We start from the raw sequence: 13,003 nt of genomic DNA, 5'->3' as shown, positions 1-13,003 counted from the left end.
TCCTGAGAGTTGACAAGAATAAAAGCTGAGGTGTTAGGGCTGGAGGCCATATTCATTTTTTAAATCATGAAAAATACATTAACAAATGTTCTTTAAATATACTTTAAAGTTATGAAACTACACCGAGTTAGAGCTAACAATGTAAGCTCCTGGGAAAGGGGAGAATGACAGTGACATATTTTTGGTCTTTGCAAAGAGAATCACCAAAAATAAATCATCAGATAATCCACAGCTCTTTCGGTATTGCATTAATATTTTTGCTATCTTGTACTTATAAAGAGTAGACACTGCACTTAAACATTATTTACAGGAATATCACCAATTTTCTGGTTTGGCATACTAAATTTATTCATGTTTGAGTAGGCCAATCCCAACCTGTTTGACCCCAATCTGTCTGACACCTCTCAGCCAGGATGCTCCTTGCTGCTCCTTTAGAATGTTTAATTTACATATTTCCTGCTCCTTCCTCTACTGCACATTTGAGCTACTTCCCTGTCAAATGAAATGCACAGTTAGGGAAGGAAAGTCACCAGTGGAGGATGTGAGATGTACATTATCCATTCCCGTGCTGGCAGTGAAATGAAGAATTACCAGACTGACAGCTGAGTATTTGTTATTTTCTGAGACAAATGCCCTTTATTAACCATTCACCAGAGCAGGGTAAAGAGCCTGTCACTATTCCTTGCAACTGCTGCTGAAGGGATCTTTGTGCAGGCTCTGAGGAGAGACCTTACACTAAAAGAGCATCATATCACTGCACAGAGGAGCTGGCTCCTCAGAAGTGTGCATTAAAACATGTCTTATGAATGACAGGGAGTGAACATCCCTCTGCTGAAACAATGGAATTTCAGTTACTTTCACTGTCCTCAGCTTCCATTCACAAGTAAATATATTAAGCTCTCTGAAGGCTAAGATGAATATTTATGCTTCTTCTTAGATTGAGGACCAGAAAATAATTACTGTAGAATGAATTGCAGCTGAGGCAGTTGCTACCTCCTGCTGAAGCAGTATTTCAGACAAGGGCCCATAAAGGAAAAAAAAATATCAATTGACAAACTGGAAGATTTTTTCACTACAACAACATTTGGTGTGATGAGATATGATTCTAAAACAAGGAGATTCAGTGTAGTGGGAGATGTGGAAACTAAAGACTTGCTGGCATTTTCTCTTATTGCTATAATAAATGTTACAAGCATCTTAATTAAGGTTCTAATAAATGTTTAGGTCTAACTGTTGCTTCCACATTCACAATGGAAAATGCATCAGGAAAGACAATGCTTTTACCCTAATGAGTTTTCAAGCACTACAGACAGTCTCATCTGCCAAATACTTGAATAAACTCCAGAATCCACAGTGTGATGCAGGCTGGAGTGAAGAAGTCTTATAAAGCCTGCAAGGATTTGGGATGGCTCAACAAATATCCAGCTACTGGAAGGACTCAGTGGAGAAACAGGAATTACTCACCAGTGGTGAGCTTAAATGGACACAGCAAGAATCCACAACAGAGTGACTTAACCAAACTTTACAATTCTGCCCTCAGGAAAAAAAAAAGAAAAGAAAATACAGGAAGCTATAAAAAATTATCTCCAATTCTGTTCAAGGTCAAATTTGTGTCTTTTTTCCAGAGGAGACTCAAAACCCCCTTTTAATTATCTGCAAATGTCAGTTTAACTTCTCAGCAGTGAGCATCTCTGAGTGTCACCAGCACTGAGCATCACCCACCGTCTTTGAGGATTGTTTCTCTCTCTGTGCCATCAATTTTCTGTCTCCCAATCAGGAAACTGGTGGTGTCAGCAAAGTAAATGTAATTGGTTTCAGCATGGAAGTCCAGAGCACGAGGGTTGACCAGGTTCTCGATGGGGATCATGTACTCATCTGACATTTTGGTATTCAGGTCCATTCCCCGGATTATTCCTGGCCGTCCCTTCCCATAAAAAAGAAACAATTCATTCTTTGGTCCTGCAAAAGAAAGATTACAAACATAAACCACTGGTGCTGCCTAATCGTTTTCACAGAGCATAATGTCCCTGTTTAATTAACTGGCATAATTAGTGGGGAGCAGGAGCCTTATTTGATACTGAAAATTAAACTTTCATATATTCTGAAGGTATCTAGATTTAAAAAAAAACAAAAAAAACCACCAAAAACAACAACAACAACAAAAAAAAAAGAAAACCCAAAACCCAAACAAGCAAAAAAAAAAAAGGAAAAAAAAAAAACCAAGAAAAAATACCTAATTACATTACCTTATTCAAAACACGATTTACTTTTGTGAGCTGCTTACATCTATTTATTTATTTTGTGTAAAAGTTCACACTGAAAAAGCAGTTGTGGATCAGGGAATAACTTTGCATCTGCTGTGAAGTGGGCATATATAGCTCTGGAGACATTTAGTTTTACAATTCTTTAGGATCTATCAAGGTAATGTAGAACACAACTGAAGTTATCTTAAAATCTAACACCACCATGAGGCCAGCATTTACAAAACGCTTTTATTCCACCTAAACTTTTTCAGAATCCAACAACAAAAAAGATTAAATTTCTTTAAGATTGAAAGGAGTAAAACATACACACACTGTGTTCTTTCCAGCTGAGGTAGAAAACATGGCTATCAAAAGTTCATATTACTAAGATTTTTACAATTCAAATAATTAAGCTGATTACAAACAACTAAAGCTTAGCAAAGTGATTTTCTTTCCTTAAAGATACTTATCCTTAAAGCCTTCATGCTATCAATATGCCTCTTAAAATTCTCTCTATATTTTTCCTGCTGGCTCTCAGGGCTTTTTGATGGAATTGTCAGTGAAAACTGCATTGGGTTTGACTGAGCTCACATAAATCCATCTACCAGCATCCATCAGAGTCTCTAACTGCATGTCTTTTATCTGAACTAAATCAACACCTTTTGACTGAAAAGCCAGGCAAAAACCAGGCATTCCCCAAAACTCCTGTTGGCTGTAGGTGACCAACAGATTGTGTACATGTAACCTTAGGTATAAGCACAGCTGCACAAATCACATTTCTTTTCACAGAGTATGCTGAGAAAAACCTTGACTTGTTCACATGAATGCTCTGCTTTTGTGCTCTAAGTTGTTTGCATGGGTGGAAATTGTAGCAGTGCCTGTGTGCTGTGAGAAGCCACGGCAAATAAATAAGGAGTGAGGCTGATTAATGTAAAACTTGTGATAATTTTAGTATTCTTTGAGCATTCCAGGTTTAACCTGTCACTCCTGTGAACTGAACCAAACCAAATAACTTTAAGGAAATGAAAGGAGCATGTGAACAAAGTGTCAGGTAGACATTAAAAGTGTGTAATATTATATAGTGGAAAACTTAAGAGTTTAATGGTTTAAAATATAGTAATATATATAAAGTAAGATAGAAGTTTTAGGATAGAAGTTAGGGGGGTTTTTTACCTTTTTTAATGAGTTTAAGTAATATTGTAATTCATAAATTGTAATTAAATTAATATAACTGTTAAAATTATTAATAGTAACTAAATTAAAAAATCTACATTATAGATTATAAGTAATTTCTTTTTAGGTTAAAAGAAAAATAATTGAAATATTATTTTTTACTTAGATATTTTATGTTTAGAAAGATGTTAGAAAAAAATAAAGTTTAAGTATTGTAAAATTCAGTTTGTGAGACTATAATAGAGAAAATAATAATAAACAAATTTAAACAAAAAATACTGTCTCACACATTTAATTTGAAACCAACTTTACCCCAGAGCAGCCCATGAGGTTTGCTAGAGAGCCCCCAGAACCAGCCCCTGGAGCATTCCTGGCTGGCAGCCTGTGACCCCAAGGACATACTTTTGCATGACCTGCCGTCAGTCCCCAGGATGAAGCCAGTCCTGCAGCGACAGGTCCTTGCTTTATGGCTGCTGCTGAGCAGGCAGATGTGGGAGCATCCCCCTGGCATTCCAGATGGATCCGACTCACAGGCGTGGCTTCTGACTGTGGAGAGAGGAAAACAGCTCAGATCACTGAGAGCAAGGCAATGACACCAGCATGGAGAGGGGTTAGACACAGGGAGAACACAAGGAAAGAGGTTTGTGTCACAGGAAATCCTTCCCCAGAATATAACTGCTAAGGGAGGTGCTTTTTAAAGATGGCTCTGTGGCTGCTGCTGAGCAGGCAGATGAGGGAGCATCCCCCTGGCATTCCAGATGGATCCAACTCACACACATGGCTTCTGACTGTGGCCAGAGGAAACCAGCTCACACCACTGAAAGCAAGGCAATGACACCAGCATGGGGACAGGTTAGACACAGGGAAAACATAAAGAAAGGGGGTTTGTGTCACAGGAAATCTTTCCCCACAATATAACTGTGGCATTCACATTCTCTGAAAAAATCCCTCCACCCAAGATTCTTCTCCTGGGAGGCTGAGGAGCCTCAGAGAAAAGGAAAATGATTCTTATCTCATTTGCTTCTCCTGTGTTGTGCTCACATGTGAAATGTGTTTGGAGATTGTTTACCCACAGCTGATTGTTTCATTGGATTCTGCTGTGAGTTGTTTTCACTCTCTGGCCAATCAGGGCCAAAAGTCATTATCTTTAGCATTGAGTAAGTATCCTTTCTGTATTCTTTAGTATAGAGTAGTTTAGTATTCTTTAATAAATTATAGTATTATAAAGTAATAAATTAGCCTTCTTAGAACATGGAGTCAGATTCATCATTCCTGCCTGTGTTGGGGATCCCTGCAAATACAATATATAACTTCTAAGGAAGGAGTTTTTTAAAGATGGTATCCAAGCCAGGCCAACCAAGCCCAGGGCTATCGAGCCGTGCCCGTGGCTGTGAGCAATCACCCCTCTGTGACTGAGCCCTGCACAGCATTTGCTGGGCAGTGCTTCCCTGGGGAGCTGACACTTCTCCCCTTTTCCATTTGTGGCTTTGGTTCATGTGGTTGGTTGGGGTTTTCTGAGGACACAGTGCATCCCATGCCCACACAGTCTGGCATTCCTTCTACTCCCTTAGACAGCACCTCTCTGGGCAGACACACGTGCTGAAACTAAAGAACAGAACAAACCTCATAGAATTCTTCCATATTTATAGAATCACAGAATGGTTTGGGTTGGAAGGGGCCTTAGGGCCCATCTTATTCCAAACCCCTGCCATTGGCAGGGACACCTCCCACTAAACCAGGATGCTCCAAGCCCCATCCAACCTGGCCTTGAACACTTCCTGGGGTGGGCTGCAGATTTGTACAGCTGGGATATAAATCCAGCTGAAGAAGCCAAAGAATTCCTTATTCTGGATTTCATAGTTCCAAATGCATGGTTCTATATTAGCAGCCTAATTTTTTTTTTTTTTTTTTTTTTTCACTCTTTAAGGCAGTATGCTGAGGAAACAAAACTTACCAGGCTATATTAAAATTTCTCAGCTGGCTTAAACCAGAAAAGAGTATTCTAGTTCAGAAAATGTTCAGTTCTTTCTACCTCACCTCAAGTTTTCAGGTTTGTTTCTTTTAAAATAAAGCAATCAAGTGGTTTAGGGTCGATAAGGTTAAAGGTAATACAGAAACTCCACCAAGCTGAGACAGCTGTTACAGGGAATCTTGACAAGCAACAAACATGTCCATTCAAAACAAAAGGAGTGGTGGGGTAATCACAGGATGTAATAAAAGATTACACTGTGCTCATGTCTCTCCTCTACTCAACCTCCCTGACTCCCTCAGGAGTACGAGAGGGATGATAATAGCAAAGAAAGTCTTTGCAGCCTCCTTCAGACATTGACATCTGCAAATCAATGTCCTCAGCTCCAGGGTGAAAATTAGTTCACCCACTCTACATCAATTTAGAGTTTGTTCCCACTTCACGAGCTTCTTCAGAAGCAGCCCTTCTGTTTAGAAACATTGACATTGAGAATTGATGTGTTGGCTTTTCTGTCTAAGCAGTCATGGCAACGATTCATTGTTATCAGTCATGGCAAAAACATTCCCATAAAGCCTCACGGGAAACATTTTGGATCTTGCACTCTTTGCACAAAGTTCCCAGAGCTCCCACTGATGTTCTGCATACAGAAAGGATGTGAGCAGATTACAGTCGTACAGGACTACTCAGAAATTGCTGTTTTACCAAAAAATTCAGAGATAAAAAAGAGTTCTTTCATTCTAGATGAAAATGAAGATTTCTTTCACAGATGGCAAAGCTGATATTCACCCTGTCAGCATTTCCCTCTCTCAGCTGGGCTGTGCTGGCAGCTCAGCTGCCCACACCTCTGTGCCTTTTTGGCAGCCCCAGAGATGGGAGCTCACCTGAGGTGTGAAAAGCAGGCCCAGAGAGAGCAGGAATCTCTGAGGTCTGAGAACCAAAGCTTGTGGACAACACTGTACATCCAACAATCCTGAAGGTGTTAAATGCTGAGTGCCACAACGTGCAGAGCAGGGCCCTTGGGCAGCTCCCCAAACTGAATTCTCTGGAAAGGGTTGAGTTGGAGCTTAGAGACACGGGAAAAGTGCAACACAAAACTCAAGGAATACAAAGTTCTGCCACAAGGACAAATTTTAGTTCCATCTTCAGATCCTTTTTTTTTTTTTTTGGTAGGACCTTTTTGACTGCCCAAGCACTCACTGTCTGCTTTTGGGCTTTCTAGAGAGAGGAGATTTGATCTTACCTGCTGCTTGAGTTCTCTTCTGGAACACACGGATCTCTTTGGCATTGTCCAGCCTAGCAAGAGCCTGGACATCGGAACCATTGTACCTGTGGATCCGTAAAATGCTGAGGCTGTCTGAATTAACTGTGTACAAATAGTTCTCAAACACTGCCAAGCCACAAAGATGCCTAATCTGGAAAGGAAACAAATGGTATCTTTATTTTAGCTCAATATTTTAGGCATGTGCCTGAGTTGTACATGTCAAACACTACTGTGGATTGTATGTGATAAACTGCACAAAAAGCTTTCTGAGTACTTGTAAATCATAAACACAAATTACTCTAAAAGTATAATTCACCTTCTTGTAGTGTGAAATGTGTAATTAGAAAAGCTTTATACAAGAAAGGTAGAAAATTCAAATTATTTAGCAATCTAAATTCCTTTACTCTACAAATTATCCAGTTTCTCTGTTTTTTGAATTAAAATCTTTTGCATTCTTGAAGTGCAACAGCAACATTAGTATTAACTAATTATCATTAACTAATAGTGATTAAGATAAATTAACTATTATTAACTAATAAATATAGCAAACGTAGAAATTTAAAACACAATTCATAGGTGTAATTGAGCCATTTTTTATAATTATTTTATGATCAAATCAGGGCAAATGGTGCAAGATATACCTGCTGAATATTTTCTTGAGAAAATATTTTATGAGAAATAAACAAATTCTGTCAGCTCTGCTGCGTTCCCTTTGTGTTGGTGTCTCTGAATATGGTAGTGGCCACTTGGCAGTGCTTGTTTATCAAAAAGGGAATTCTAAAATTGTGATAATCTCTGATGTGTCTGGTTACATTGATTAAAAATTACCTAATAGCTGGTAGTTAGACAATCACAGCTCAAACACAATGGGTTAATAATTTAGAGGTCATGCTTGATTTATAGATTTAGAAAATGTAAAATATCTCACTGGCAATTCTGAACAAACTAAAGAGAATTTTCTTGGCAGATGTTCAGATATTCACAGGCTGAATATCTTATTACTTTAACCATTCCATTGCTCACCACAAAGTATTTACTTATCTCATTCACTCCCAAATTCAGACACATGTCACCAAAACCCAATCCAAACAAAAAAACAACCCTGTTGTGCATCAAGTATTTCAGTTATTCTTATGGGAAATTATACCCCAGTTGGCCAAGTCTTACCATTGTATTCTGTCTTTACCCAGAAAAGGAATAATAATTGACATCATTGGAAGCATTTGATTAAGACCCAACAGAAATTCAATGCAATTATAGTTAAGATGGAAAAGAAAACAGCCTTGAAAATAAAGGCACATCTGTACCAAACTGTGGAATTCTCCCCTGAATTACAATCCTTTCTTCCCTCTTTCCATTTCCACTCAGTTTAAATCTTTATCATCTAACTCCCATGAGAGATCTTCTTTATTAAAACTATTAAAGCTATGTGGCTCGTTTTGCAACACTTTTTATAATTATCTAATGGTTTGTATTTATTTTTTAATTTGTTGGGTTCTCTACATCTCATGAAGCTTTCCAGCAACCCCATGCATGAGTAAAAACATTACTGGTTTGTCCTTTAAAAGCCACCCAGGCTGTCAATCACAGAATCCAGTTTTTCTTGGAAAACACATCTTTGACATGTTTGTACTTACACAATAAATTTTAGTCCCTAAAAACTCTAGGGAGCAGTTTTGTAGTCTGCTGTTTCCTTGGACTGATGAGGAATGACTTGGAGAAGCAGTCATTCTAGATCATGGCATATGCAGCCCAAAACATACTGAAATTACCAATTCTTTGAGTGGAAAGACAATCAGTGCCACTTGTGACAACAGGGAGAAGCCAAACTTCTCAATACCCTTCACCCATATCAAAAGCCAGAGATCTCATCTTTTTAGTTAGTTTTGAGAAAAATTCCCCTGAACTTGATAAAGTATCCTCTTTTGCATCTAAATTTCAGCAAGAAGAGGAAGAACAAGCATCTTTCCTATGAAAGAAGTACAGCTCAGTTAGAAGCCTGTAAAGGTATTTTTTAATAGCTTCTGGAAATGGTTTTAGCTTTTTTAAGTATCTAATTCAAAGTGGTACCTTAAAAAAAAAAAAACAAAAGATCTGCCAAAAGTTTGAAAGTCCTCTTGTTCCAGAGTTGGTCAAAGACTGGGGATAGATTGGCAAAAATAGGAATGGGTTTGCCAAACCAGCACTTAGACTGCTTTTTGTCACATTTTCTGCCTATTTTTAATTAGCAGTCTAACCCGTTGCATTTTGCTAAACACTGATTGCTTGGAAGCAACAAATGACTAAAGAGCTGGTAAAATGTTTCTTCTTTTTGCACATCTTGACATTCTCTGTTTAACCTCAGGCAAACTTGGTGCCCACAGCTGGCAGTCCAGTAGTGACCAGAACAGTTTGGTCTTTGCTGATTCTCCCTGGATTTACATAAGACTCACAAGTGCCAGAGAACTCTTCCACTCTCCAGGCTAATGGACTAAAATGCTCCTGCTCTAAGAGTCACAGCCTCAGAGTTTGTCTTTATGACTCTGAACATCAGGATCAGCTGTGAAAAGCATCAACAAAAATAAGATTTAAGGGCATCCAGATTAGTCTGAATGGGTGAATAGCTTTTGCTATTCTATTTCACATTATTGTGCCTGTTAGTCTCTCCTTCCTGAGTGGGTAAGGACATCTTGTCATTAATGATTTATCTCTCTGCACCTCTCCACTCCAGATTTTCCCTCCTGAAGTCTTTAACAATGGTGACTTACAGGGTGCATTGTTAACTGCATGGAAATATTCACAGGTTGCAAAATTGCTAAACTGCAGATAAACCAAAGCACGTAGCTGGATCTTTTAAATTCTAACACATTTGAACTAAAAAGGTAACAAATTATGAAATTCCTGTAGCTGCTAGCATGTGTGCATTTATGTTGATATTATTACTTTTTACTGATTTCCAAATCAATACCTACTTGTCTGCCTTTAGTTATTGTTTGCCTCCTCCTCCCCTGATAGTCAACAACTTCCACGCTCTCCAGATAGATGTCAAGCCAGTACACATATTTATTGATGAGGTCTAGTGCCAGAGCAGTTGGCTGTTCAATTTTCGAGTCTACTATCCACGTCCTGTTCATTCCATCCATGTCACATCTCTCCACCTTGGCAGCATTCCCGTAGTCTGTAAAGAAAAGCTTGCTGTTGAAAGAAAATAAGATGTTGTAAGTTTTAAAGGGTGTGAGCAGAGTGCAAAGCTCCTGCTGGCTCTGGAAAAAGGAAGTTTTCATTCTTTGTCATTTCAATTTCTTATACACCCCATAATTATTTTTAAAATTCACCGTATCTTCTAACAAATTAACAATTACACAGAATTATCTTTCAAATGTAAGAGTCAGAAGTTCTAAATGCATTTCCTTCGAAAACAGATGCACCATGTAACATTCTAAAATTACAATCTTAAATTCAATTTTAACCATTATTTGTAGAAAATGGTGGGATAGTTACAGATGACAGTGACAAAAGCACAAAGCACTCAGGCTGTCTGCAGAACAGTTGTTGCACATGAGCTTTAACAAAGGCAGGGATCCCCACTGTCAGGTGTTTTAACATCTGTTTCTGGAGGAGCTGCTTTAGTCTGTAGTACATTTGTCTCCAGCCTTGGAAAGGTGCTCAGGCTTCAAAATGCTGCACAAACCCAGTGAGTCATTCCATCCAGGAATAATGGGAAACTATCAAAGACTTACACTTGCTGCTAAAGCTCCCTAAGCCAATGCTTGATTAGCATTCACTGGGTTTAGCAAATCAATTCTGATTAACCTGACAATATTTTAACAGGATTGCCTCTTTGTGAGAACAAATTACACTTGCAGGCTCAAGACCACCTTGCCATGACTTTAACATGCTGTAAAGAATAATCTGATTCCAGGCTGAATGTTACTAAAACCACTTTGAGAACGAGGATTTCATTATCCAAATAAAGTGAATTATCTCCTAGTTATTACCACTAATGGGAATAACTTTGGATCAACAGCATATAAAACTTCAGATATCTTTATGTGATAGAGCAGTAATTTATAGCCTTGTAACTTCTCATAAAAATCCAGTTTTAGGCTATTTGCTGAACAGCAGAACGAAACCATATCTTTTATTTTTAGTCTTCAAATAAATAAGAATACATTCTAGAGGTAAAGTGTTTCAAGTGCAAAAAATACAAATAAAATACAAAACAGCCCAACAACTTTTTATAAAACTAAAGGCATTAGAATCATCTACAGTCTATGTGCAGGAGCTGTCAAATGCCAAAATGAATTGATCTCAGAATCATAAAATAGGGCTGGAGGAGACTTTGAAAGGTCAGGTAGTCCATCACCAGGCCATAAGGCAGAATAAACTTTACCTATAACATTCCTGAGGGATAACTCCTTTCCTGACAGGGATTTCTATTTATCAGAATAACTCTGAGTTTCTGTCCTGTCCTTCATTGTCATTCTTTAATCCAGCTTTACTCTAAGAATATATTTAAAAACACAAACTTAACATCCAGGTCCATATAAATCAAAATGTCCACAGCACAGGATATTTGCAATGTAAAAATCATGCCTGAAAAGCAAAAGTAATTTGGAATGAAAACAGAAAGAAATAAAAAAAGTGTATTCAATAGTATATACACTTATTTATGTATGTATTCAGATCACCAGGAATAACAAGGCCAACACTTATATATATTTAAAATAAGTTGTTAAAATGTCACATGTGTTCCAGAATACAATCTGTACTTCTGGGGATTTGATTTCTGTTATTTAATGGAACTTTGTGTATCAAGATTGAATAATTCAAATCAAGCTCATTTTGGAATCATAGAACCAACTGGGTTTGCTGTGATCAGACACTCACAAGCAAATAAATCTATAAACACACATTTATGTAAATACACATCCAGACACAGCAGTTATAAACACCTGAAGTGTGACTTCAGACTGACTCTACTCCATAGTGTTTGGTTTTATTAATAATTTAACATTTCTAAAGATTATAATAAAAGTTAAAAAGAAAAACAAATATCTTTTACAACAACAATATCTTTTCAGATCAGACAAGAAATAAAATATTCGTATGTCAATAGCAAATAGATCCAGTAAGGAACATCTAAGAATAAAGAATATTTAAGAATTTAAGAAATTGCTCCAGCTTTGTGGAATAGGGGGTCAATTATTTTTTTTTCCTCAATATCTGTCTTATAATTACAGAATTTGTGCAAGTTATCATGACTTCATGTATAAATTACAGTCTTTTTACTCTAAAAATCATTGTTCTCCTCCTCGAGACTGACAAAAATGAAACTTTATAATTAAAGGAAGAGGTAAAAGACAGAACAAGAAAGTGGTTCCCTAAGTGCTGTTGCATGATCAAAGTGCTCTGAAAATTAAATTAAGAAAATGAAATGCTTTACTGTGTAATCTTAAAGTGCAGTTCTGTATTTAATGACTACTGCAGATTTTGAGAGTGAGGTTTGAACCAGAAGTGCATTTCTAGCACAGGAAGTTGACCCACAATTACACTGCACTGCCTTTGCCTTGGCAGCTCTGAAGGATGCACTGTGCAGTATTTATTTCAGCTCTAGGCCAATTTCTGGGCTCACAAATGGTGCTGGGTTTGCCTCTCCATTTTCAGCAGAGGGCAATGAAATCTTTTCTCCATTCACAGAGCAGTTTTGGGAGGAAAACTCAGTGAGCATGTCCCTGCAGAGCCCAGCTCAGGGCTCTGGGGCTGACAGAGAGCTGAGTCCATGGCAGCCCTCATTTCCTGGGGCTGCCAACGAGGCTAATTGATTGCTAATTGAGGCTGTGCAACAACAGCAATGTTGGCACTAAACTGAATTTTATTTTATTTTATTTTATTTTATTTTATTTTATTTTATTTTATTTTATTTTATTTTATTTTATTTTATTTTATTTTATTTTAATTTTATTTTATGGCAGGTTATCTTTTGAAAGCTATAGACTTCCTGTGTGGAAATTCTGAATTCTGCCTCTAGTTAAACAACAACAAAAAAGAGAATCTTCTTCATCAAGTCCTGGTCCTTAGCAGGAATTTAAACTCTTAAATATTCAGTTGTTTTGACTTTTCCAGAATGGTTTCACTGTGGTCCCAGCAGTTAGGATTCTACATCTAATAACTAATGGTGATATCTTCCAGGCTGAATTACACAGACTGAATGTGTAATTTCTGCAGCAGCTTATTTGGCTTAAACAGCTATTTTCACCTGTGCTCCTCTCCAGAGCTATTTCTAGATGGAAATCAAATTCTTTCCCCCTGCCTAGCAGTGAGAGATAAGCAGGCAAGGCAGACTTCCTCCTCTCATGAGGCAGCCCCTTTCTGCTG

General features: G+C 37.7%; 1 protein-coding gene across 1 annotated transcript in view; it reads right to left on the bottom strand.

The window, feature by feature from the left end:
* The window catches only part of LRP1B (LDL receptor related protein 1B), a 474,765-nt gene that overhangs the window by 219,259 nt on the left and 242,503 nt on the right, over positions 1-13,003 (bottom strand). Inside the window, exons 8-11 of the mRNA XM_050976996.1 lie at positions 9,598-9,820; positions 6,626-6,797; positions 3,819-3,962; positions 1,723-1,959 (exon numbers count right to left, since the gene is read on the bottom strand). Coding sequence (XP_050832953.1) covers positions 1,723-1,959; positions 3,819-3,962; positions 6,626-6,797; positions 9,598-9,820 — 776 coding nt within the window. The remainder of the gene's footprint in view (positions 1-1,722; positions 1,960-3,818; positions 3,963-6,625; positions 6,798-9,597; positions 9,821-13,003) is intronic.

Source organism: Serinus canaria, chromosome 7, assembly GCF_022539315.1.
Source record: "Serinus canaria isolate serCan28SL12 chromosome 7, serCan2020, whole genome shotgun sequence".
Taxonomy (NCBI): Eukaryota; Metazoa; Chordata; class Aves; order Passeriformes; family Fringillidae; genus Serinus; species Serinus canaria.
This window is presented reverse-complemented; position numbering and strand designations above follow the sequence as displayed.